The sequence below is a fragment of the Emydura macquarii genome, unplaced genomic scaffold (assembly GCF_026122565.2).
Source record: "Emydura macquarii macquarii isolate MOO-44397 ecotype Brisbane River unplaced genomic scaffold, CSIRO-AGI_Emac_v2 contig_527, whole genome shotgun sequence".
In the NCBI taxonomy this organism is placed as follows: domain Eukaryota; kingdom Metazoa; phylum Chordata; order Testudines; family Chelidae; genus Emydura; species Emydura macquarii.
Genome location: NW_027130664.1, coordinates 1,318,596 through 1,343,951, shown reverse-complemented (window position 1 = coordinate 1,343,951; position 25,356 = coordinate 1,318,596). Strand labels below are relative to the sequence as shown.

Sequence of the window (25,356 nt, the reverse complement as noted above, 5' to 3'; positions counted from 1 at the left end):
CTCCCGCTCTGACTCCTGTGTGTTTGCTTTTGCAGTCAAAATTGAGGAGCCGGTTTCCATGGAAATGGACAATCACATGTCTGACAAGGATGACAGTTGCTATGACAACGCCGAGGCTGCCTTTAGTGACGATGAAGAGGACTTGAATAGCAAAGGTGAGGGGGCAGCGCAGCCCGGTCACCTGCAGCAGGGGTTGGCCATTAACACCCAGCGCAATGAGCTGCCTCGTGCCTCTCTGCACCCCTTGTCTCCCCAGCGCAGTCGCCTGCACCTCCCCTTGCCAGCGAATGGGCCCCAGAGAACAAGTCGTGACACGGTTCCCAGAAGGCCCCTGCTCCCTGCAGGCAGCAGAGTCACAGCCCTGGGCAAACCTGCTCGGGAAACGGTAGCTGGGGCAGAGCTGCTGCTCTTTGCAGGGGGGCCCTTAGCGTTTACAGAGCACCCTGCAGCTTCCCAGCGCTCTGCAGTGATTAGCCAACCAACACCAGGGAGGCTGGAGAAGGCCACTTGGGCCTGGACTCCTTGGGTGATTGTTCCCTGAGACTTAGCATCTCAAGGGACAGAGTTTCCCTTTCCTAGGCCCCCCTGGATCAGACTCCTACTGCTCTCGCTGGCTTCGGAGCCTCCCAGCAAAATGTGAACCAAGATCGGCCAAGCTATGGTGGGGCAACCCCCGGCAGTCCCAGGCTGGCTGGGATGGGACGGGCTGTCTCCATTCTCAGGCAGCTAATTCAGGCCCCTGACAATTGCTCGCACGTTTGGTTTTCGTTATACTCGTGATAGGCCTCTCTGGGAATCTGGACTGGGGCCATGGGGCTGGATGGTCTGTTTGTTTGAGGCCAGAATTGCTGCTCTCCGAAGCTGCAGGCACCTGAGGTTATTGGCACCCTGACCCATTTCTTCAGCTGCTTAGCTGGGTGTGAGTGGAAGAGCTCTCCCTGTTCCTAGCGCTCCGATTTGAAGGATGTGCTGATGTGGGGCAGGGTCGTTGGGAGGTGGATGGGGGCAACCCAGCCTGAGAGCAAGTGGGTTGCTTTTTGCAGCGCTGTCTGCTGTGACGCAGGCTGGTGCCCTGCAGAGCGCTGGGCATGCGCCAGCCCAAAATCCCCACGCACAGGAAGCTTGAAAAGGCGACTGGTTACCTTGGACCCTCTGCTCCTCACAGCTCCATGGTGTTCCATCTCTGATTAGAGCAGCGCGCTGGGAGCCTGGGGTTCTCTTCCTCACGCAGCTGCCGGCTCACTGCCTGACTCTGGGCAAATTGCTGAAGGGGTGTAGAAGGCAGCAGGGATAGCTCAATTTACCAGTGTCTGAGCACTGCCATTTACCTGCCCCCCCTCCTCCCCCGGGGTGCTGAGGGGGGAACTCTGAGTGCTCTGAATACCTCCAATCTTCAGATCCAGGTCCCACCTCCCACAAGCCCATCTCTGAACATTCTCACGCCTTGTACCACACAGAGCCGGGTTGTGGGAGCAGGAGCTGGGATCCCGAAGGTGGGTGTGCGCCTGGTAGCGCCATGGGTGATTGGCCCAGCGGTCCGACGCTGAGGACAGAGGTTGCAGGGTGTGATGGTGGCCGGTGCCCCTCCTGCGGGTCTGCAGTGGTGCCAGCACCGTATAGACCCGGTTACGCAGGCAGCTTGGGTGAGCCTCAGCTGTTTTCTTACTCCAGGTAAGAAGAGGGAATTCCGGTTCCATCCGATCAAGGAAACCATTGTTGAGGAGCCCGTTGACATCACTCCTTTTCTGGACCAGTTAGACGAGTCCTTGAAAGATAAAGTCCTGTTGCTGCAGAAGGGAAGGTTGGTATTGGCCAGTCGTGTTCTGTTCGAGGCCGTCTCTGCTCGCGTCACAGCATGCGAGATTCGCCAGTTTGCCCCAAGAGCCCTTTTGCTGGATATGTACCCTCTGCACCGCAGGGCTTTTCCCCAGGAGCTCTGGTGGCAAAGTCTGTGAGCCGGGTGCTTTATCGGGGGTCTCCGCGCAGGCACTGGGGTCCTGTCCAGGCTTCTCAGAGCACCCGGCTCTGAGCCACTCGCTACTGGACGCATCAGCGGGTTTTGGCCAGGTGCTAGGCTGAGACGCCTGGGGTCTCTGTCCCCAGAGCAGGAGCAGCCGGCAGAGCACCAAAGAAAGCCTGCCCACGTTCCCTGATCGTGCCTGAAGCCTGCCTCGGGGATCCAGTCTCCACAATCCTTGGTGCCTGTACAGAGCCACCTAGTGCCAACTGTGCAGGTTTTCCTTCGGTTGGCAGCGTAGTGCCTGTGTTTACCCCCTGCCCACAGCACTTCCTGAGCCCCCTGCCAGCCCCAGGATATCAGTGGCTTTCAGTGCTCCCACGCTGAGCTGGACTGGAACCCATGGTGCAGCCCTCCCACCTCTGTCCAGGCAAGGTGTCTATGGTGGGGTGTTCGATGTTCCCTGAGCAGCTGGCCGTGCTGGCCATTTGGTATATTGCTCCACGGTTGCTACGGAGACTGTCCTTTCAGGGTCCCAGATGCCTCTCTGTCTCAGGGACAGTGCCTGGGCTCCCTGGTGTGCGGGCTCCCTTCCCTTCCCTTGTGTGCCCTGCAGAATGCCTGCCCTGTCTTCTCTTCCGCTCTCAGAGACCTTGGAATTAGCTCCATCTAAAGCAGGCTGATGAAGCTCTTGGCTTCCCAGAGCCCTGGCACGGCGCTCTGATTTAATTGATGGCTTTAAATGCATTTAATCTTTATGCTGTTAGTCATCGAATTTGTTTGCCTTTCCGTAAAGTGTCCAAAATGCTTTTGTAGCTAGGTCGTGTAGCGATGTAGTTTGTTCTCTCCTTGGCCTCTGCAGTATGCGCTCATAGGGCGCCTTCCTGCCCATGCCGCCCCAGTGCAGAGCAGGGCCTCCGAAACTCCCCCTTCCAGCTCTCGGGTCCTCTGGGCTCCTGCACGGAGCCAGTTTGGGCACAAAGCACCTTTGTCCCCGCTCCCGGTATCTGCCGCTGTAACTTGAATTGCCTCTTGTTTTTGTGCCACAGCGACACGGAAGCCCAGTGCGAGGTCATGCAGGAAATTGTGGATCAAGTCCTGGAGGTAGCTGCGCAGGCCCGGAAGCGAGGCTTGGTGAAAGGAGAGTGGTTGTGCTTCGAAATGTGACGAAGCAAAGACCTTTTGGAAACTGCACCATCCTTTGTGGGACATGTCCTGGTACCAGCCAGCGGTGTGGCGGTCCCCTGGGCACACGGCCGTAGGCTGGTGTGGGAGGTGATGCTAGGCAGCCTGGGGATGGGCACATCTCAGAGTGACGTATTTACCGCCCGCAATGCTAGTGACGGCGAGTGCCCCTGGGCGCTGAGCCAAGGGGGCGTCCTGCTGGCTCTGCTTATCTCAAGTGTCCAAATGATCGATTCCCCCTGCTTTGAAAGTTCTGGGCTTGGAGCGCATGTCAGGGTGAGAGCCCAAAGGACCTCCCGAGGGGCCGCAGCCGCACCCTGCCAGCCAGGGGTCATGCCGACCGCTTGCCAGGAACCTAGCACGCTCCGCATGGGGCAGATTGTCTCCCGCTCGCCTTTAGCACCCTGTCCTACCGGCAGGGGCTGCCTTCGAGAGCACCGTGTGTTGCGTGCACGAAGGAGTGGAGAGCCCTTTTAGCCACTGTGTGGCTCCATCTCCGCTCGCCCTTTGCAGAGGGAGATGCAGGCCAGCCTGAATGACCAGTCATTAGCGGCTGAGTGTCTCTCAGTGATTGTGAAGTGCTGCAGAGCCAGGCATCTATTAGGGGCTCATCTCGCTGGTAACCAGCTCTGACAGCCGGCTCTTGTCGCTGTGCTGCAGCAACAGAACCGATCCGGTGGCGCTCCGGCCTTGAGTTCCCAGCACACCCAGCAGCCAGCGTGTCTTGCCATGCCCTGCAATGCAGGGGCCCCCCACCCTGCCCCTAGGAACGGGGCCTGAGCTGGGTGGGTGGGGGAAGCACTTAGCTTAAATGTCTTTCTCTCTTTCCTCCTTTCTCTCACCCAGGAGGACTTTGACTCAGAGCAGTTATCAGTCCTCGCATCCTGCCTGCAGGAGCTATTTAAGGCTCACTTCCGCGGGGAGGTCTTGCCAGAAGAAATCACAGAGGAGTAAGGATTTATTTTTCTCTGTCTCATCCTTTCACGCTGGCAGTTGGGCTTTTCCCACTACAATTTCCGCTGCTCCCAGTGACTGCTTCACAGAGCAGAGGAAACCCTGCCGGAGCCTGGCCCAGCATGCTCCACAAGAGCTGTCATGACTGGCACAAAGCCGGAGCAGACAGCTGCGGCATCTGGGGCTTGAATGAGACCGTGCTCCCCGTGCACCGCAGACCACCTGCCACCACGCTGCTTAGCATGAGCGACATGTGGCAGTTGGCTCCACGCCACTGGCCCGGGGACCCCAGATCCCCACGGACTCTCCCTGGCACCTCTGTGCTGGGCCTCAGGGTGGTCGTTTCTAGGCTTCCCCCGGTTTGCAGTGGATGGAGGGGAAATAAAACCCGTGGTTGGAGCAGCGGGACTGCTTGGAGTCTGGACTCCTGGGTTCTAATCCCACTTCTGCCAGTGGCCTCAAGCAACTCCCCTCCCCTCTCTGTGCCCGTTCGATGGGGGTTACCCACCAGCCAGGGGTGCTGACGTTCCGGCACCGAATGCTTGGGAGGGCTGGGAGGTGCTCTAGAAAGGCTGTGTATTAGTCTGTTAGCTTCCCCAGCCCCAAAAGCCCACTGGCCATAGCCTGGCTGTAATGGCTGGCTGGCTGGCTGATGATGTGTTTTCCATGCAGGTCTCTGGAGGAATCGGTGGGAAAGCCACTTTACCTAATATTTAGGTAAGTCTGAGCTTTAACTGACACTGCTCAGGGTTTTCTCTAGTCCCCCCCCCCCACCCCCATTTTGGCTGAACTCTGCACAGCTGGGTTTAATATGGTCACTCTGCTGCTCCATTTGTCTCTTGCCTCTCTGCTCCCACGTACGCCAGGACTGGAATTTCCTGCCGTGTCCTCTTGTGCCAAGCCAGCTCCAGGCGCTGTCTGCAGGAGGCCCTGCACGCCCTGCAGAGGCACCCAAAAAGAGGGTGCTGCATGGGGGGGGTGTCATGGAGCACCTGGGCCAAGCCCCCAGCTCGCTCCACACGGGCCCCAGACGGCGGCCGGACCGTGACCATATCCTGGTCGCACTGCCCCCAGGCTGGGTCTGTGCCGGTTGCCCACTGTTTAAAATGCCCCATTAAGCTGCAGTGACACCAGCCTGGGGATTCCTGGCTCTCAGAGCTGGAGTTAAAGCTTCCTCTCCCTCCGAGTGGGGATGTCTAGCGGGATGTGTGAGCGCCCTGGAGCTCTCCGGTCCCATCACAGCCCCTCAGCCCTTCTCCAAGGAGGAGTTTGGCTCCATGGATCTTACTTTGTGGGGATTTTTCAAACAAGGCCTTGAAATCCCAGCTCCTCCCTGCTCTGCATGGATGTGAGACTCTTCCCACAAGAGTCAGGCCGTACCCTGGTGTCCTAAAACAAGGCAGTCCTGGGCCCTTTGCCACTGTGCCGCATGTCAGCGGCAATCCTCCGTCCCAGAGTGGGGGCAGTGCGATAGCGGAGTAAGAGACACCCTGTTAACTCAGCCCCGTGGAACGCCAGAGTCCTGTGTACTGTGCAGGGCCAGGAATCGAGGTTCCCTGTGCCGACTGCACAGGGCACGCCCACCCTCGCGCCGAGCGGGGGACCTCGCACTCGGCACTCTTCTCCTACAGGTGAACGTAACTGACACTTGGCTGGTTCCTCTCCTCCACCTTTCTAGGAATCTCTGCCAGATGCAGGAAGACAACAGCAGTTTCTCTCTGCTGCTGGATCTCTTGTCTGAGCTCTATCAGAAACAGCCCAAGATTGGCTACCATCTTCTCTACTACCTAAAAGCAAGGTAGGACTGTGCCAAGGACTGGGGGAGGCCGGGGGGGTTGGAGGGTCAGCGCGCCTGGACTTGAGCACTGACCCAGCCGGGAAGGCTGTGAGCAGTCAGCCCGCTGGCGGCTCTCACTCAGCAGTCCTGCTGTCAGACGGAGCAGGCACTGCGGGGTGGATGCTCCCCCAGCCAGGCGGCTGCAGGGGCTTCTTGTCTTCGCAGTTCTGCTCGTGTTTGGTTCTTCCTGGGGCACTCTGTGGGCAGAGCATGCTAGGGTGGCGGGCAGGCCGGCGCTAAGGGTCTCTGAAGGGCAGCTCAGCCCCGAGTGACTGTCCGACAAACCCTGCCCTGGCCCCGGGCTCCGTTAGCTGGGGGCTGCTCGCTCACGTGACCCATGCCCCCTCTAGCAAAGCAGCCGCAGGGAAGATGAACCTGTATGAGTCGTTTGCCCAGGCCACGCAGCTGGGGGACCTGCACACGTGCCTGATGATGGACATGAAGGCCTGCCAGGAGGATGACGTGCGGCTGCTCTGCTACCTCACCCCCTCCATATACACCGAGGTGAGAACCCAGGCCGCGGGTGGGACGCTTCAGGTCTCCGCTCCAGGTCGTCCCAGTCAGCTCAGGTGCGTGAAGCATCCCGGGACCCGAGCTAGGAGCTTGGTAGCCGCCTGAGATCAGCAGGGCCGGGCACCCCACAGCCACACAGGATAATTCCTCTGCCCGATGCCTGGACCAAAGACCTTCTGGGCTGTCCTGGGAGCTGCAGGCAGAGGCGCTGGCGAGTCAGTAGGGAGCGGTCTTCTCTCAATTGCACAGTCACCCCCAGCGCAGTGACTGGGCTCAGGGCTCCTGTGTGGGGGCTGCCTTTTGAACCAGACCTATAGTCAGAGTCCTGACCGCTCCTGGCTGTGTTAAATCCCCTGCTGCTTTTTGCAGATGTCAGGGTGTTAATCGTACTGCTCTGGGTAATTGTATTCAGCCTCCCTGAGCTTCCTCTGCACGTGGTTAGATACAGTTCTGTTCTACACTTCCTGTCTCACTCTGTGTAGTGTTGCTGTGACTGTTAACAGCTGCCATGTTACCCCAGAAGTGGCTGCATTTCAGGTAAATTGCTTGATTACACTTTGGTAAGGCTGGCAAATGCTCAGGGTGAAAGGTGCTGTAGAAGTGGAAGTAGTTCGGAATACTCACTTCCCTGCTTGGCCTTTCCCAACCAAGTCTAGCTGCAGAAAGGCGAGTCTGCTGTAGGACAGGTCCCTGTAGCCAGGGCCAAATTTAGGGGCAGGTGACCCAGGCAACTGCCTGGGGTGCCGGACTTGGGGGCGCCGGGCTCGGGGTGCTGTTTTTGTTGTTAGGATTTACAGATCTGAGCGTGCAAAGGTACCATCGTACATGACCAGGATAAATCAGGCAGGCAGATCGTAGGTCAGAGTCATGAAATGGGTTACAAATGCCATGCAGAATAAGGTGTTCAGAGGTTTAACAAAAGGGGAGGGGGCGCCAAAGACGCTCCTCGCCTGGGGCGCCATTTGGTCTAGGGCCCTTCTCCGGTGCGTTGTCCATGCTGCATTTCAGCACCGGCCTCAACTTTCTGTTTTGCTCTAAACCCAACGAGCCTGTTTTCTCCTGGCCTTTCCCCACGCCCTCATTACAAACCAAGCCGTGGTTCTTAGCAGGCGGCACCGCGGGGCTCTGCTCCAGGCTGTTCGGCTTCTTGAAACATGTCCGTGCTTCCCTCGCACGGCAGAGCCTGTCTTTCCTGGTGGCCGCCGCTGTCAGAGAGAGGAGCCGAGCTCCTGCACGGCCCCACGTTTGTTCCAATTGGATCGCGGCTCAGGCTTGGTTCGCACAGCTCATCTCTGTCTTGGCCAGAGCTGCCGTTACCTTTTCCTTGCCAGGATGATGTTGGGGATTTGGCTCTCGGCTCTAATCCCTCAGCTCCATGGAGGCTGCAATTATTCATTTGAACTGGTCCCAGGGAGAGGAGGGCCGGAGGCTGAGAAACCCCGGGCTGGAATCTGCCCCACGTGCTGATCTGGTGCTGCAGGCAGCGCTGGCTCAGCGCTCGCGGGGCACGGGGTAGCTGGACATGCTGAAACGGACGCTGAGGTCACATTTTTTGTGTGTACTTTTAAATTCCCTGGGAGGAACAAGCTGATCACCCCACCCCCACCCCCGCCGGCTGTCAGGAACATCTGCTGAGCGTTAGGAAGGGGCCAGCCTCCGAGCGAGCGTCCTGCCCGCGCTGTTCAGTGGGGGAAGGGGCGCGAACGAGGGATGAAGTGTGGCCAAGGGAGAGGAGGAAAAACTATGGACAAACAAACCTCCGTCCCTCTGTCGCTTCCCTGTGTGGCGCCCCTCCCCAGCGTGCTCAGAAGGGGACCCCTGCTTGTGACAGCAGCAAAGGAAAAACCCTCCTGTGAATTCTCTGCCCCAGGTCTGCTCTGGGCCAGCGTTTCTGCTAAGACCTTCAGGCCCCGTCCATCCTGGGGTCAAACCCGTTCCCCTCCAGCGACATGCCTGGCCAGCGCTGCTGGGCCTGAGTGCAGCAAGCCGCCGGGGTCTCTGCTCTGTGCAGGGATCGCTTGCTGCCGTCTGCCGTCAGCCCGCTCACTTTCACCCTTCCATCTTGAGGTGTTTCCCTGCAGCGTCCCCCGAAAGCTCAGGAGCTTCGGAGCAAACAAAAGGCTGTGACGCTGGCAGAAGTAGGGGAGATGGGGGGGCTTAACAAGACTGGCCCAGCGAATTTCTCCAAGCAGCCCCACGTCTGCTCGGTCAGCGCTGCCAGGGTTGAGGTTAGCTGCTGCTTGGGAGCGCCCCTGCGAGCCGTACTCCACAGTCTCTGTGCTCTCCTGCCTGTGGCCTGGCTTGCAGGATTTAGCCGGCCCTAGTGCTGAATGAACCCACCTGCCTCCAAGTCCTTGCAAACCCGAACAAAAGGATCAGCTTGCCTCTCAGCCTTGTCCTGCTGCATCGCTAGCCCCCTCCAGCTGCCCGTCCCTTGGCCTAGCGTGCCCCTTGCTGTGCTCAAGGAGGGATGCAGGGGACCCGTCAGGCAGCGTTCTCCCCGGGGTGCAAGGCGGGGCAGTGCTGCTGGGAGTCGGCGTACGGAGGACGCATGAGCCAGGTCCGGTCCGGCCAGCGGCTGGTCTGTGCAGGAGGGACGTCCAGCACAGCTGACTGCGGGACACGCATGGGGGGCAACTGCATTTTCTTACTGGGAGGCTGAGTTTGAGCTCCAGGTTGTCCTTGGACAGGGAGCCGGGAGAGGACAAGGGGGAGGGATCACCCTAGCCTGCTTGTCCCTGGGCTCCTCGGCTGAGCCCCTGCTCTGCTTGCAACCCTTACAGTTCCCAGACGAGACCCTCCGGAGCGGGGAGCTGCTGAACATGATCGTTGCTGTCATAGACTCGGCCCAGGTAGGAGCTGGGCTCCGTGCTGGTGGGGGCGGGGGGCTGGCTCCGCAAGCGGTGTGTGGAGGAGCAGCATTTGTCTCCTCCTCTGTACCAAGAGCACACGGGCTGACCTCAGCGTGGAGCTGCAGAGAGGCAGGGCAGGATGTGCCATTCCCAGAGCCAGCTGGGGTGCAGGAGGAGGCTGCCACCTCCTGGGAAACCTTCATCTTCGTGAGGGGCCGAGCCCTGGGCTTTGCCACCGCAGCTCTAAGCCCACTGGGCCGCCTCATTTCCCCCAGGGCTGAGCTGCAGTGTGCAGGGTTGGGTTGTTAAATCCCAGCCACCTCCCTCAAGGGATTTTCAAGCCCTGGCGCTGCTGGTGGGAGGCGGGGGTGAGCGTGTGGAGAGGATTGGGCTGGATTTGTTCTGATCCCTGCTGAGCGGCAGCTGTGTGGGAACAGCAGGCGGGGCGGGAGGAGACGGCTGCAGCAGAGGAACCAAATGAAGGGGAATCCCCCAAGGGGGCGAGACATCAGAGCCCTGGTACATGTCCTTGGCGGGTAGCTCCCCTGCCAGCCCCTCTGAGCGCTGTGTGCAGGGGGCCTTGCCAGACTCTGCCAAGAAGGACCAGGCACCCCGCTTGGCTGGGGAACACTGCATGAGAAGGCAGCTTTCACCCTGCAGAACAGGGGTGCTGGCAAAGGGTTTGTGCTGCAGATGCCATGATGTTTCTGCACCCCAGCAGTCACCATAGCCTGGGGTCAGGCCCCCCCCACCCAACCATCCAGGGGCATGGTGTCCAGTGGGCCCGTGGGCTGGACCGGGGCGGCCCAGCTGCTGCTCTCTCCCCTCGCCACCACCGGGATGTAGCCAGGCAGCATGGTCTGCGTCACTGCTGCTGCCCTCCGAACACAGGCTGCACCGCTGCTCGGCTGGAGATGGGAACGGACCTGGTGACTCGGCTCAGATCTCCTGCAGCAGCTCTGGGGGGGCAGTGCTGGCCTCCCCCTTCCTGATGTGACAGCCCAGCCGCAGCCTCGGCGAGCTGAGCCCCGCTTAGAGACCCTCCTGGCAGGAACCTTTCCCAGCGGCAACGCTCAGGAGTTGCCATGACGCCAGTTCAGAGGAACCCAGAACTAGTCAGCGGGGGGAAGGAGGCGGGTGCAGGCACTGGCGCGAGCTGGGCACTGAATACTTCTGCTGTCTGGGTGCATCTGGAGCGCGATCTGCCGATAACCCTGGAACTTGCCCTATTTATACATCAGCTGAGTTTTCAAAACGGCTCAGTGGACACTTTCCTGGCCAGCCCTGCCTTTCTCATCTGCAGAAAGGCTGGCGCTTCTGGCCCGGGAGTTTTGTTTGGCAAGCAGCTAGATGGTATCAGGTATGGGAACGGCCTGAGTCATGGTGTCCAACCGCGCTACGGCTCTGGCCGGCTCCTGTCGCGCTCCTTGTCCTGCTCGTGGGCTGTCTGAAAAGCACAGGCCTCTTTTCCCAGCACACGGCTGTTGCGTTTCCTCTCCCCTCCCTTGTCTGATGCGTCCATCCCTTCCTCTTATTCTTCCCTGCTCACTTCATCTGTTTCCCTGCAGCCCCTGGGTCGCCCAGCCTGCCTGCTGTCTGAGCGTCCTGGCCTCTCCCGTGGCTGGCGGCCCACAGGCTCTGTGCGGCAGTCGGCACGGAGCAAACCTCCAGGAGCTTCTCCTGGGCCTGCACCGCTGGCAAGCCTGCTGCTGCACCTCTTCATCTTTGGAGAGCAGCTTTCCTGCAAACGCTTTCCAGGGCCGCTGTGCAGAGCCAAGCCATGGCGAGGGAGTCAGAGTGGAGCAAGCATGCAGGGCGCCCTTTGGGACTGCAGGCGTTGCAGAGGATAAGGCTCTTGCACCAGCATGAGTGAGCTGGTGGGAGAAGAGCAGGGGAGCCTAGGGCTGCATAGCTCGCTGGGACGGGGGCTAAAGGAACGGCGACTGGCAGCTGTCGTAAATGGCCAGGTTCTGCCTGCCGGCTGGGGGCTGTTGCGCTGGTTGTTGAGTATTCCCGTGGGGTCCTGCTGCAAACGAAATGGGCTGGGTCAGTGTCTCCCTTCGGACTCCTGCCTTGGAGAATGAGCTCTGTCTGGGCTAGCAGGGACCCAGCCCTTCAAAGCGGGAGCGACGTGATTAATTCCTCCAATGCCCTGGGATCTGGGTGTGGGTCTCAGTCCCCGCCGCTCACCCCGTCCAGCCTGCTGGTATCTGCTACGTCCTGCGCCGGCTCCCTTGGCTCTGCACCTCCTGGTGTTGATGTGTGAAATCATTAAACTCTCATTATTTGTTTGCCTCTCATGGGGCCCCTCTGACAGCTGCATCTCCCTGGAGCAGCCTAAAACTGCTCCTATCTACGAGCCACCTGCAGTCGGGAGGGCTCCGCCGCGCTCTGCTGGATTCCTGCTTTCGCAGGGAGGCCGGGTGTGCACCAGACAGGCTGTGCTGGGGCTGCAGCTCTTCGGGGCTAATCTCTGTAAGGCCGGGGCTGATAGTGTGCCGCTCGCAGCATCCCACGCAGAGCTGGCTGCCACGCCACAGGAAATCGCAGCACTGAAGGGTTAACGTCGTGCTGGCCTGGCCCCCTCCCCCAGCGCTCTGGCTCTTTGACCCCCCCCACCCCCCCATACACCTGTGCTTCCTCCTCTTCCTCCCCTTACCCCACTGTGCTCTGCTTCCAGCTGCAGGAGCTGGTGTGTCACGTCATGATGGGGAACCTGGTGATGTTCCGAAAAGATTCGGTGCTCAACATCCTGAGTGAGTAGGACCCCCCTCGCCCTGGGGTGGAGATGGGCGTGGCTGCATCGGGGGGAGGGGCCAAGGGGAGATGGGCGTGGCTGCATAGGGAGTGGGGGGGCCCAGGGGCAGGTGCCAGTACTTGGCAGTGAACCCGGTGCAGTCTCACACCGTCTGCAGCAGCCGCTCGGCTCCTGCGGCTGACTCTGGCAGAACAGAATCTCTTCTCCCTGCCCGGTCAGAGGCTGGGCTGGCAAAGCTTCTCACCCCCTTCTCCTGGCCACCATGAGCTGGGCCAGCCGGGGGCCCTGAGCATTGTTAGCCCAGACGCCGGATCACTCGTGCCCCAGCCCTCACCAAGGCTCCTAGTAGCAGGCCTTCTCTCTCGTGCCCATCCCTGTGGTATCTGGGCTGTGCAGCACCTTTCGGCCTCATGAGCTTCCCTGGCCTCTTTCAGGCTGGAGACATGCTGGCCAGGCCCGCAGCCCACGCGGGGGCGGTTCCACACGACGCCTCCCTGGCTCCGAGGCAGCAGCGCCAGCCGTGCCCGCTCCCCAGTCCCTGCTCGCGGCGCCCTGCGCGGGCAGGTGGAGCTGATGTTTTGGAGCACCTGCCCGCTCGGCTGTGCCTGACGGAGCATTCGGCTGGCCACGGAGGGGGTGGCTTTCTCCCTTGTCACCGTTGGACCCGTGTGGCTGGTGCTGCCGCTGGCATTCAGCGTTCCCCGCAGGGCGCGTCCCGAGGGGCTGTTGGAATGGCATGCTCCTGCCACTTGCAAACGCCTGCAGCTGGGTCCCCTTCCCTGCAGGGCGAGTCTGCGCGCAGATCGGGGCCTGAACGGAAGCGGGGCCCCAGGCGGGGGGTCAATGCTGTGAACCCCAGCTGGACCTGGGGCCGCGTGAGGAGCCTGGCAGCCTGTGGGCAGCTCTAGTGCTGGGACCATGGCGCCGGAGGCGTGCATCCGTCTCTTCCTAGTCCCCAGGCTCACCACCGAGGGGTCCCTTTGTCGCCTTCAATTCAGCCTCGTGCTCCTTGTCAGCGTTTGCTCCTGAGCGAGGGGCGTCGGCACGGTCAGCCCACGCCGCTCTGCCTCCTGTGTTGCGAAGGCCCTTGTTTCACTCGGCTGAACGCTGCATTTCGCACGCAGCCAGCGGGCAGATAATCGGAGGTCGCCAGCATTCTTCCCCCTTCCCTGGCAGTGCGTACAGAGCGCCGCACAGCACGGGACGGTCTCCTGGCTCGTGTCTGCAGCCTGCACGCGTCACTGGGCCCTAGACGTCAGGCGGAGGGTTTGCAGAATCCTGTGCCGGGCTCGCAGCTGCAGGTGTCCAGGCTGGGATACTGAAGGGGTGAGAGGTTCCCCTGGCGAGCGCCTGGGAGGCATCCCTAGCCGCTCTGGTTGGACGTCTCTGTAGCCCAGGTCCTGGCACTGCGCAGAGGACTGCATGCAGCGCTCTGAACCCCTGGATTAAAACATCCCTTGAACTCCCTTCCTCAGACCCTGGGGCTTTCAGCCATTCAGACCCGCTCCAGTGACCTCGCCTGCTGCCCCCAGCACAAAGTGCTCGAATTCCGCTTGGCGGCTGCTGGCATCCGGATCCCTCTGCCAGGCCGTGGCACAGACAGACGAGGGAAACGCCCTGTAGCGAGCGCCCCCCCGTCACACGTCTGCCCTGCGTCTTCACTGGCACAGGTCCCTGCTTCCTGCTGGAGCCGTTCAGCCCCCCCAGGGGCAGCGCCCTCCCCCTCACAAGCGCTTTGCTTCCCCCTCTAGTTCAGAGCCTGGACTGGGAGACGTTTGAGCAGTACTGCACCTGGCAGCTCTTCCTGGCTCACAACATCCCCCTGGAGACCATCATCCCCATCCTGCAGCACCTCAAGTACAAAGGTGAGCCGGCCCGGGCGCACACCACGGCTGCGGTGGCTTGTGGCTCTCACGGCGGGGCCCCGTCTCAGCTGGGTCCGTTCAGCCTGGTCCCCGCCACGCAGGTGACGTGTGCGCGCCTGTGGAGAGAGGCCGCTTGCGTTCCCAAGGAACTCTGCGTGACCCTCGGCTTTTTGTCCCGGCACACACAGCATCTGCTGCTGCCACCCCCCCGGCAGTGGCTGTGAGAGTGTGGGGCAGGGAATGTGGGGCAGAACCCATGGCCCTCCCCCAGGCTGAATGGGCGGACGGCAGGAGGGGCCCTGGGGGCAGCGGGAGCCTGCCAGTTGACAGGCACCGTGGACGTGTCTGTGCTGGTCCTGGGCGTTCTTTCCCAATACCTGCAGCTGGGGGCTCTGGCGCCCCCCCAGCATTGACCAGGGGTCCCAGCCGTTGGAAGAAACTGAGTCACTTGCTTTCCTTTGCAGAGCACCCGGAGGCCCTGTCCTGTTTGTTGCTGCAGCTGCGGCGAGAGAAGTATGTATGCAGTGTGGGCTGGCGGGTGGTAGGAGCATACCATGCCCTGGGCGGGGTGTCCTCTAGGGCGCTGTGCAGCCCCTTGAACCAGTTCCCAAAGGAAAGCAGTCCGGAGCAGAACGCCTCTCTTGGCCAATGCGAGGCAGGGCCAGGCATTTCGGGGACCCCGTGTGCGGCAGGCAGGGGCGCGGGTCCTGCAGTGACCTCTCTGCGGGTGGAAACCACATCTTGTTTGAGGTCTGGGCCTTTGTGCCGGGGGGGGGCGGCTCCTCCTGAGTCCGGGCTTGCTGGGATGGCCTGTGTGGAGCCCTGCCTGGGCGGTTTCCCGTGTTCCTTTCTGGGGATTCCTGGCCCGGTATTACACTTGTAAAAGAAAAGGCGAGCAGGATCTTAGTCAGGGGACCAGGCAACATGCGAGAATATCAAAACGCTGTCACATTCTCACACACTCAAAGCTCTGCCAGCTGGTGTGATATAACGACCAGTCCCTTTATGCATTGCTCGAGCCAGCCTACTGGCCACTATGCTGGGCAGGAGGAGGGAGCCGGGCTTCCGGCAGTCGTGAATCCGATGCTCTACGATGACAATTGCAGAGCAAGACCCAAAGTTCCCATGTTTTTACCCATCTTTGAGAGTTGGCTCCCATGTCAGTCTGTGGGCCTGGCTGTGTCATGCTGCCTCTGGGTTCAGTGTGGTTGTTAATCACCAGCTAATTGCAAGCCTGACTAGTCTCTTCTGTCTGTGCTTTGTCTGTCCCCAGGGCGGATCCTTCTGTACTTTAGGGTCCTTTATTTGCACTTTAGGGGCATTGACAGGCAATCTTTGGCCTTCAGGGTCAGGGTGGCAGTCTGCGTCTTCACTCCCCTCTCTGTTGTCAGAGCATTTCAGGTTGGCGTCTCTGTATGCCCTGCACATCCATTCCTCACTCACACACACGTCATCCAGATACGTTTAGGTTCAATAGTGCAAGTTTCAGGAAAGAGCTCACGGCAAGAAACTAACACGCTGGAGTCCACGTATGCCGCACTGCCCAGCACTGTGCCGTTATCATAACAGCCAAGGAGAAATCTCTGTGCCTCCATCTCACTCACACACTAGAACAAGGAGCCGACATCGGATGGTTTGCACAGCCTGGGGAGGGCTCATGCGAGGCCGGGGGGTGGCTGGGCCGAGGCCAGGCAGCAGTAGCTGCCATCAGTGTAATGATCTGCAGCAAGTGCCCCCACTTCCTTTCGCCTTGGAATGACCCTTAGACGGAGCGCTGCAGGGTTCTGGGGAGGAGGGCCCAGGGCGCTGTTATCCCCTGGCTGGCAGCTGCCCCCGCCCTGTGCAGGGGCACAGTCAGTCCCTCCTGGTCTGCGGGTGCAGAGCAGGGCTGGAGTTCGAATCAGGCGCCAAGGGAGCTCTGGAGCAGAAGCCACGTGAAGCCTGCTCTAATTCGTTAAGCAGAGTTGGAGAAACGATGCCGACAGAGGGACGCTGAATTTCTCCGGCATGCAGCGGCTCCGTTCCCAGCGCCAGGGAGCCGAGCGCCATTAGAGTGATTACTCCCCAGCGGCTTGGCCCTAATCAATCTAGTTTTGATCAGTAAATGAGATGCCACCTTCTCACGTCTTTAAGGTGGTCCTGAAAAATCAGGCACCTCGCTAGACAGCGTGCGTTACCGTCCTCTGGGGCAGCGAGCGAGGCTGCGTATTGTGAGCTGCAGTGGCTGGGGCGGGAGGTGGGAGAACAGTGGTGGGAGCCCACCAAGCCCCTCCTCGCTCCGCCCCCGTCTTTGGCTGCTCAGACCTGCCCCCTGTCTGATCTCTGCTGTTGGGGCCATGCCCCTTTGCTCTTCCATAGCACCTCTGCAGCCCCCCGTCGCCCAGCCCCTTAACCCTCGCGGCGCCTCCGTGCCGGGGCTAGCCTTCCCGCTTGCAGACCAGCCCCTTGCCAATCGAGTGGGCGGCACCCCTGACCCCACTAGGTACCAAACACCTTCAGCTTGTGACTGTGCCGGAGACCCCAGGCAGGAGGGGGTAGCAAGACACAGGGTCTGCCTGGGGCGGGGGAGGTTGCTGGCTGCTGGAGCGTTCAGTTTAGCTGGCACTGGACTAAAAAACCATGTCCCCGTAACCCACTGGGTGCCCAGGCAGGTTTGACTGGATGGGAGATGTCTGTACAGGCTGCATGCACCACCACTGTAAGGCAGCCACCTCTGCGGAGGAAGAAGGCAGCTGTGAAGTAATTACCTAGAATTGAAATTGGCCAGGACTGTTACCAAAAAGCCCTAGGTTTCTTCGTGACTGTAAGTGGAGAGGATGCCGCCTACATCTCCTCCAGAGCTGCCCTGCCTGCAGCCGGGGGCTCTGGCTTTGCTTCAGAACCATCCGGGGGAGAAAAGAACCACCTATGTCACCTGCAGTGCTAGGATTCTCCTGGGCCGCCGAGCCAGGTGCTGGGCTGGTTCTGTCACCTTGCATGTCTCAAAGTCCATTTCTCCATGGAGAGCAGCCTGCCTGCCTCCCCCAGGTGCAGTCTGAGAAGTGCCAGACTCTGATCTCTGGGACTCGGGGCCGCCTCTGGCTGCTCGCGTCCCGGCTCTGAGTGAAGAGCACTTTATTTGTATTCATTAGTGCCGCACATGGAGCCAGCTAATCTAATCCCACTTCTAAATTGTGTTAGCACAGCCAGCGGTGCCAGAATGCACAATAGCGGCAGTGGGGACGCGGCCAGCGTGTCCCAGAGAGACAGACGCAGGTGTCTGATGGCGCAGGCCGGTCCCACCGGGGCTCTGGGGAGCTGCTGGCTCGTGTGTGTGTGTGTCAGTATCTCAGGGGAAGGGGCTGTGTGACCTCCCTGCCGTGCAGCTTTGCTTTCAGTGCCCCTGGTCACCCGCCCTGCTGGAGGCTGGGGAGTTCCTGGGCTAGGGCGGCAGGGGAGCCCCAGGCGGTGGCCGTTGCCTGCGAACTCTGGGGACTCGGACCCAGAAAGCCGTGCAGCTGTGCCCCATGTCTCGCTAGGGAATCGAGAGGCCAGGTTTGATGCTCCGGGGATGGGCAGGCGGGGGCCGGCAGCATGCCGTGTCTTGCTCAGGGCGGCCGGGGCGGGCTATGATGTGCTGAGGCTTCCCCTTCACCCCCCTTCGCTTTGCACGGCAGGCCCAGCGAGGAAATGGTGAAGATGGTGCTGAGCCGGCCGTGCCACCCAGACGACCAGTTCACCACCAGCATCCTGCGGCACTGGTGCATCAAACACGACGACCTCCTGGCCGAGCACATCAAGTCCCTGCTGATCAAGAACAACAGCCTGCCGCGGAAACGCCAGAGGTAAGGGAGCGGGGGTCCGCCCTTCTGCTGCTGCTCTCCTCCGAGCAGCCCTGGCCGCAGGGAGATGGGCTGCGGGCCGGTTCCTTTGCTGTGGGCCAGGAGCTGCGGCCTGGCCAGGTCGGGATGGGAAGACGTTCCATGGCCTGGGCTGGCCCAGCTGCATGGGAGGGCGCGTGCCTGTCCGGAAACGCCATCAGCTAAGAAGCCAGGAGAGAGGCCCTGCTTTTCCGAGCCCCCCAGCCCGCGCTGGTTCGGGGCAGCTGCGCTTCGGGCTGCTACGGGCACGGTGCCAGCCGGGAGGGCTTCATGCCATTGGTTCTCCTGTTGGCGGCTGGCCGTGTCCAGGGGGCATCGCTCCCGCAGGCGGCAGGATGGCTCCTGAAGGCTGCCATCTCCGCGCGGTACGTGGACGCTCCGCTGAGATGGAGGGACCGGAGTCGACGGCTGCAGGGTTTCCCGTCTCCTGGGCTGTCCTTCGTCTCAGGGAGTGGAGCCTCTCTCTCTCTCTCTGCTAGCCTGCCAGTCTCTGGGATGCCATTAGCATGGGTCACTGCAGGGCGGCCCCTCTCGCCCGGCCCGTCAAGCAGACGTGGCAGCTCAGGGAGAAGTGGGTCAGGAGATGCTCCACGAGCACGAGAGCTCCTGAGCGTCTCTGAGGTCCAGTGACAAGCAGCTGCACCGCGGAGCCCTGCGGGAGCGGTTGGAACAAGGCCTGGGCTGGCGAGGGGAGGAAGCTCTTTCTGAACGGGGCAGTGCCGGTGCAAGAACTGAAGCAGCTCGTGTGAACCCTTTGTGGCCAGGACTGGGGCCACCCCTGCCCTGCCTTCAGCCGCATCTCCCAGGGCAGAGCTGGTCCGGTGCGGATCAGACGGCCGGCGGCACGCCCTGGCTGCAGAGCAGCGACCGGGACGGGGCGAAGGCCAGGAGCTCAGCCAGCCACGGCGCCAGCCGAGAGCAAAGGCGAGCCGTGGGCATCCCCTGCCCACCATCCCGGCTTGCCAGGGCCCCGCAGCCTGCCTGTCTCTGACCCGCCACCTTCCTCATTCCTGCAGCTTCGCTCCAGACTCTCCACTGCCCAGGGTGCTGCATTCCCAGGCGGCAGGTTCCCTCTGCAGTGGGGCCATAGGCAGAGGCACTCGCCCGCTGGGGACAGAGGCAGTGGGGGGCACACAGATGAAATTCAGCCCTAGGGCAGCCTCTAGCCTACAATGAATTTCACCTAAAACGTTGCCAAGGGCCCGTAGCCGGGCCTGTCCCTGGCCCTGTGCACGCCCCCCTCCTCCTCCAGCCGCCTCCCGGCTGTCTGCCGTGCGCAGGCGAGGCAAAGCCAACGGCCGTTGTCGTGGTAACTAAGAACTAAAATCCAGGCATCTATTTACAGCAAATAAGTGGCTGGGGGTTCTCGGATCAACCCCCCTGCCCAGCGCCTGAGGGCGTGTGGGGCTGCGAGGTACTGGCCTGTTCCCGCTGCCCTCTGCCCCACAGCCAGAGGTCTCTTCCGGGAGCGCTGCAGGCCTGGGGTCGAGCGGCTCCCTTGTGCTCATTGGATTCTCCTTTCGCAGAGCCCAGGAGGTGCTGCCGGCTCCGTGCTGGCGCAGGGGAGTCCCCGGGGTGCTAGCGGAGCAGGCTGCACCTCCAGAGCCCACGTAGATCCGCACTGACGCTCCCGTGAGAGCAGCGTGACACAGCCCCACGTCCTGGGCTCTGCCGTCCGCCCTCAGTCAGTGCTGGGGGAGCAGCCCGGTCTCTGAGCCCCAGGCTTGTCCGTGCGGGCCGGGGCGCGGTTTGGAGAGACGCCTAGCAAGGGCTTTGTTCTCTGCCCCAGGCGATGGGCCCCTCAGATTCCTCTCCCTGCGCCAGTGCTGGTGAAAGGGCTTGGCACCCTCCCCCGCACAAGTGCTGCGAGCTGGGCAGTGCCCGTGGGGGAGTCGCCAGGGGGCCCTGCTCCACCCCGCTCAGGGGCTCTGGAAGGCCCCAGTCAAGGGTGAGACGGGAGCTCGGTCTCCATGCCCCGCTCGGTCCTCGGCCCCCCTGCTGCAGCCGCTCACCCCGCGGCTGGCCACCGCTAGCACCAAGAGCGGGAACTTGGTCACGGGACTCGGAGCCGCCCGGCTAGTCTCACTGGATCAGCTGGAAATAACTGGCAGCCCTTCGGTGCCTGGGGCTGACCTGGGCCCTGGAGGGGAAATGGCCCCTTGTCCAGCCCCCTCCCCTGAGCCGGCCCAGCCCCAGGCTCAGCACCTGGCGAGGGGGAGAACAGAGCCCTCCGCCGTCCCTGCACTGCGCTGCCTGCGCCGCTTCCCTGGAGCAGAAAGGCCATCTAGTGTCCTACAGCGGCACAGCCCTGCTGCCTCTCCACGGCCCTCCGCTCGCACGGAGTCCCCCCCTGCTCCTGCAGCGAGGGGCCCACGTCCCGGGGCACGGCCAGGCTCCGGGGCCTCTCAGAGGAACAGACGGAGCTGTTAGAAGGGGGTAGGTGTCTGCCACTGCTGGCGAACTGCGGCCCAGATCCTGCTGGCTCCGTGAGCCAGAGCAGAAGGGCTTCTCGCTGCAGGGGCTGGCCCCGCTCCAGGCTGCCTCTCCTGGCCCAGTCGGAAGCAGTCGGGGTCAGATCCGAGCCCAGGGCTCCAGCTCCCCCCGGTGCTTGGTGAGGGTCGGCACGTGCCAGCGCCGGCACCTTCTCACTCCATAGCCTGGCTGCCAGCCGGCCAAGAAGCCCACCAGCTAAGGAGCACGAGGAGGCTCTTGTCTGCCCGCAGTGCTGGGCGCGGCGCCGGCCTGCCGGGTTCTGCCCCGGGGTGGACTCTCGCTCCCCAGGCAGCGCGGCGCCTGCGCCAGCAGGACTCGCCTCAGCCTGCGGGAAGGAAGCCGTCGTCTGCTTTGAGTGTGGCTGTCCCCCCGCTTCTCTGGTGCCCCTCTCCTGCCTTCAGCCCGTTCCCTGCAGCCCGCTGCCGCGGCCCGGCCCTTTCCACAGACTGAGTGGGCTCTGCCGGCTCCCAGCTTGGCCACTCACCGGCCTTGTTCCCCCGGTCCAAGGGATGCCAGGGGCTGTGTGTGTTGGTTCAGGGCAGTGCTGCTCTGGAAATCTGGCTCCGTGTCCTGCACGCTGTGCTTGCGCCCCATGGGCAGGGGGTAAATGGCAAATTCCCTGTTCCACAGAGGCTGCCCTAGACCCCCTCCCCCCACACACTTTCATGCCGCATTTAGTGTCTGGATGGCAGGCCCACGCCCGGACCCGTCGTGCTCAGTGTTGTACAGCCAAAGAACAGAAAGATGGTCCCCCCCCCCCCACATTCACAGCCCCCCCACCTCCATTCTTCTCTCCTCGCCGGAGGAGGGGTTTGTCTGGAAATCTCCAAATCCATCCGCTGGTTTCCATCTCCCCACGGGCATTAGCCTTTCAGAGGAGGAGGCTGAGGCTCTTTCATTATTTTCCGGAGCCCCGTAAGCCGGCAGGTCTAATCCCAGCTAACGAGCTTTGCCAGCCAGCTGAGCCCCTGCAGCCCCAGTGCCCAGGCCGCTGGCCCGGCAAACACAGCGTCCTCACAGCCCGGCTCAGCGCAGGTGACCTTCATGGCGGGAGTTCGGCCCAGGGCACTGGGGCCCTGCTGGGGGGGACTGGCCAGGGGCAGAGACTGAGCACCCGGGCAGGATTTGTGCCACGCTTGCTGGGGTGGAGCCGCCTCTGGGAATGTGCAAGAGCTGGGATCAGAAGAGCCTCCTCGTCCCCACATGCCCCAGCCCTGGGCTCCCCCTGCCTGGCTCTGAGCCCGCCTCACCCCCCACAACGTCTCTGGCTCGGGGCTCCTGCAGCGCCTGCTGTCCAAGCAAGCAGGGGCAGCACCGTGTCCCCCAAGAGCTCTGCCCCCGTGGGGCCTGGCTCCGCCATAGCCTGTGAGACGAGCGCCCGCCAGTCTCCTGGCGAGGGGGGCCCCATTACGAAGGCCGGGCGGGGGCTCCCCGCGGCGCACAGAGCGCTCTGCTGGCACCAGCCTCATGCTCTGTGCCGGGCTGGCTCCGGTGCCCAGCGCCCCGCGTCTAACCGGCTCCTTGTCCTGCCCTTAGCTTGCGCAGCTCCAGCAGCAAACTGGCCCAGCTGACGCTCGAGCAGATCCTGGAGCATCTGGACAACCTGCGGCTCAACCTGACCAACACCAAACAGAACTGTGCGTACCGCCGGCGCCGGGCCGTGGGCAGGACTGGGGGCGGTGGGTTTCCGGGCTGTGCTCGGAACTGCCCCTGAGCCGGATCAGAGCCAGGCCCCTGGAAGCAAACGGCTCAGCTCATGGCCTGTGCCTGGAGCCGCTGCAGGGTGGGGGTGGCTGATGGGCGGGAAAGACCCGCAGCAGTTTCCTTTCTTGGCACCATGGCTGCCCAGCGGGAGGGGCACTGCCTCCCCTTCCCCCCATGGAGTCACTGGTTAGGGGCAGCCGAGTCTGGAAGGGACCTAGCAGCCCACGGGCCTGGGCAGAGCATCCAGGCGCCTGCTGGGGCGAGCGCGTCCTTCACCCGCTGTGCCGGGATCCTGCACCTCGGGGCTCGGCCTGTTCCTCCCCCCGCAGTTACCCAGCCCTGTAGGGGAACCCAGGCCGGAGATGGGCTGGAGCCTGACGGGTGGGACCCAGCAGCGGCCCATGCCCCAGGGACGTGGAGCCTGCCGGGCAGGGCTCTGACTGGCTTTTCCTCTCCTTGCTGGCCAGTTTTCAGCCAAACGCCGATCCTGCAGGCGCTGCAGCACGTCCAGGCCAGCTGCGACGAAGCTCACAAGATGAAGTAAGTGCAGCCACCTCACCAAGCCGCTCGCTGCCACGGCCCCGGGGCACCACGCAGTGACGCGTTCGGTGTGGTGGGAAGGCCCCGCTTTGCAAGAGACGCGTTTCCGCCATAAACTCTTTGAGATCCGGGGGGGGTCCTTAGAGCCAGTTCCCGCCCAGCCCCCTCCCACAGCCTGCCCCAGCCTGCATGGGCCCGGCTGGTCCAGCGGCTCCCTGCGGCATTGCTCGGCATGTTGCTACTGGGGCCTGGTGGCTCGGCTCGGCTCTGCTCTGGGCTCCGGGCCCTGGGAGGGGGGCAGCAGGTCTCCAAGCCTGGCCCAGGGAAACGTGCTGCTGGCTCGGCTTAGCTGCTCAAACCACACCAGGGCAGGCGTCTCCTCCCCTCCCGGGTCGAGATGAGCCCCAGGGACGCAGGCTGAGTGCCGGCCTGGCCTTTGCCTGTCTCTGGAGTCCGGGGTGAGCAGGACGCACTGGGAAGGGTGAGGGGGGTTGTCCAGAGAACCCAGGCGGCACCAGAGGCCAGGAGGGAGCAGAGCCAGGCTGGCGCGGGCCCATGGGGGGCCGAGCAGATGTGGGGCTGGGGAGCTAGTGGAGCTGAGGGGCTGTGGGTGGGGGGTAGGTGATCTGGACCTGAATTGCCCCATCCAGCGAGATTCAGAGCAGGCAGGGAGGGTTCAACCCCAACCCAACCTTGGAGTCTGACCGTGCCCTGCTTGCTCTCGGTCCAGGTTCAGCGACCTCTTCTCCCTGGCGGAGGAGTACGAGGACTCCTCCAGCAAGCCCCTGAAGAGCCGCCGGAAGGCCGCGCTGTCCAGCCCCCGCAGCCGGAAGAACGCTGCCCAGCCGGCCAACCACGAGGAGGAGTCTGCCTCCAGCAGCGCTTCGGTGAGCGCCGCCCCCGGGGCGCCACGCCAGCCGGGGGGCTGGGTGCCGGCACCACATGGGGCCCCGGCCACGGAGTGAGGGGGGCTGGCACCTCCGGGACCCCTCGCCCCACTGGAGCTCCCAGGCGGGGCTGGGGCGCGCTGAGCGGGGCCCCCGTGCTCTCACTAGTTCTTTTCCTGGGTGGGCTCCCGTCACCCCTTCGCTTCCGTCCCTGGCGGGGACAGGCGGGCACTGCCCTCAGCCTGCCGGCTCCTGGACACAGGGCCCCTCCCCACCGTGCAGCTCTGCCACAGCCCTGTGCAGTGGGGCAAGGATCTGACGTGACCAGGCCCTGCCCCTCGTCCCGGCTCCCATCCGCTGTGCCCAGCCCCTCAACCCAGCTGGCAGCGCCTGTGACGCTACCCCCTAGCAGGTCCTGCCCCTCCTCCCGGCTTTCATCCCCTGTGCCCCCTGCCCTGCCCTGCCCAGCCCAGCCAGCCCCTCGGCTCAGCCAGCAGCCCCGTGACGGCTGCCCCTGCGCTCCCTTTCAGGAGGAAGAGGACACCAAGCCCAAAGCCACCAAACGGAAGCGGAAAGGCTCCTCCGCCGTGGGCTCCGACAGTGACTGAGGGGCGCGGCCCGTGCCTGGCTCCACCCTGGCCCCGCCGGGCCGGCCGGCAGCAACTCGGGAAGTCTTTGTATGGCAGCAGCCCCTGGTGGTTCAGGAGCAGCTGGGCACAAGCCGCCCCAAGGCGGGGGCCCGGGGCGAGCGAGGCGTGCTGTCTGCACCCAGCATGGGACTGCGGCCCCCCCTCCCCCCCGCAGCCACCCCAGCCCCACCGGACTTGACTTTTTAGTCCCTTTTTAGCTGCGGTTCTGGGGCGACTGGCTGGAGCGAGTGCCCCTCTGCGAGGCATCCGGGCGCCAGCCCCTGCTCTCGTCAGGCCGAGGGGCACATCCCGGCGAGGGGGCAGCAGAGACCACTCCAGCAGCAGGTGGCTGGACAGGAACCAGCCCGGCTGTGTCAAGCGCCTCCTGTTTTCATATGAGAAATGTAAATAAACAGTGAGAACTGGCCTGCTGCTCCGAGATGCTTCCGGGAGGGGATGGCCTAGGAAACCAGCAGGGAACTCCGGGCCCACCAGGTGCCAGGGCCTGCCCTGGGCAGACAGCTGCCTGGGGCACCTGCCCATCATTCCCTGCCCCTGCAGGCCATGGGCTAGTTCCCACCTGCGACCTTTGCCACAGCCTGGAGCCTTGGACCCGGAGCAGGCCCTGCCCCAGTGCGGCTCACCCGGCCCTGGCAGAGACCAGCTCCCCGTGCCATCACTGCTAGCGGGGCGGGCTGGGGCTTGGCTTCTGAAAAGAGACAAACCCCGCGAGTAGCCACTGCCCTCCCCCCACCCCCCGATCTCTGCCCTGCCCTCCGAGCCGGGCCCCCAAGCTGGGGAGAAGGAGCAGACCCCACCTGAATGGGCCAAACCGGTGCCTCGAGACGCCTGCTCGGCAGAACTGTTCAAAAACCGGGCGGCCAGGAGGAGACGCTGATTGTTTTAAACTTTCCCCAGAGACGTCGGCTTTTAAAGTGTTTTTAAAAATACAATAAAACTGTCCAACTGTTTTGTACAAAGTGCCCGTTGTGCCTGGTGGTTTGTGCCGGGGGGGCGGCTGGCGCGGGGACAGGCGTCGTCTGCCTCTGGGGGGGCCTGTTCCCTGGGTATTCACCTGAATGGCTCTTTTCTGCCCCCCAAAGCAGCTCCCCGGTGGTGGGTCAGTCCCGCCGGCCGAGCAGCTGCCAGCTGTGCCATCCCCTGCAGACCTGACCCCTGGGGCCAGGCCGGAGAGCGTCGTCCTCCCCGGGGAAAGCCGGGGCAGCTGGCGGAGACTTGCCCAAGGTCATGCAGAGTCAGTAGCAGAGCTGGGAACAAAACAGGCATCCTGGCTGCCGGCCCCCTGCTCTGACCACTAGATC

General features: G+C 62.8%; 1 protein-coding gene across 4 annotated transcripts in view; it reads left to right on the top strand.

Annotated features, from left to right (window-relative positions):
- The window catches only part of INTS3 (integrator complex subunit 3), a 71,044-nt gene extending 46,029 nt beyond the window's left edge, over nucleotides 1-25,015 (top strand). Inside the window, exons 15-30 of one of the 4 annotated variants that reach the window (XM_067539295.1) lie at nucleotides 36-155; nucleotides 1,672-1,801; nucleotides 3,007-3,061; nucleotides 3,989-4,092; nucleotides 4,769-4,813; nucleotides 5,775-5,894; nucleotides 6,284-6,437; nucleotides 9,230-9,298; nucleotides 11,979-12,054; nucleotides 13,808-13,921; nucleotides 14,386-14,434; nucleotides 17,578-17,745; nucleotides 21,811-21,911; nucleotides 22,446-22,518; nucleotides 23,249-23,405; nucleotides 23,936-25,015. In XM_067539295.1, coding sequence (XP_067395396.1) covers nucleotides 36-155; nucleotides 1,672-1,801; nucleotides 3,007-3,061; nucleotides 3,989-4,092; nucleotides 4,769-4,813; nucleotides 5,775-5,894; nucleotides 6,284-6,437; nucleotides 9,230-9,298; nucleotides 11,979-12,054; nucleotides 13,808-13,921; nucleotides 14,386-14,434; nucleotides 17,578-17,745; nucleotides 21,811-21,911; nucleotides 22,446-22,518; nucleotides 23,249-23,405; nucleotides 23,936-24,013 — 1,613 coding nt within the window. In that variant the 3' untranslated portion in view covers nucleotides 24,014-25,015. Of the gene's footprint in view, nucleotides 1-35; nucleotides 156-1,671; nucleotides 1,802-3,006; nucleotides 3,062-3,988; nucleotides 4,093-4,768; nucleotides 4,814-5,774; nucleotides 5,895-6,283; nucleotides 6,438-9,229; nucleotides 9,299-10,866; nucleotides 11,613-11,978; nucleotides 12,055-13,054; nucleotides 13,522-13,807; nucleotides 13,922-14,385; nucleotides 14,435-17,577; nucleotides 17,746-19,307; nucleotides 19,647-21,810; nucleotides 21,912-22,445; nucleotides 22,519-23,248; nucleotides 23,406-23,935 lie in introns of those variants that run through there. The other 3 variants (XM_067539296.1, XM_067539297.1, XM_067539298.1) reach the window with 3 other exon arrangements.
- Nucleotides 25,016-25,356: the final 341 nt, after the last annotated feature.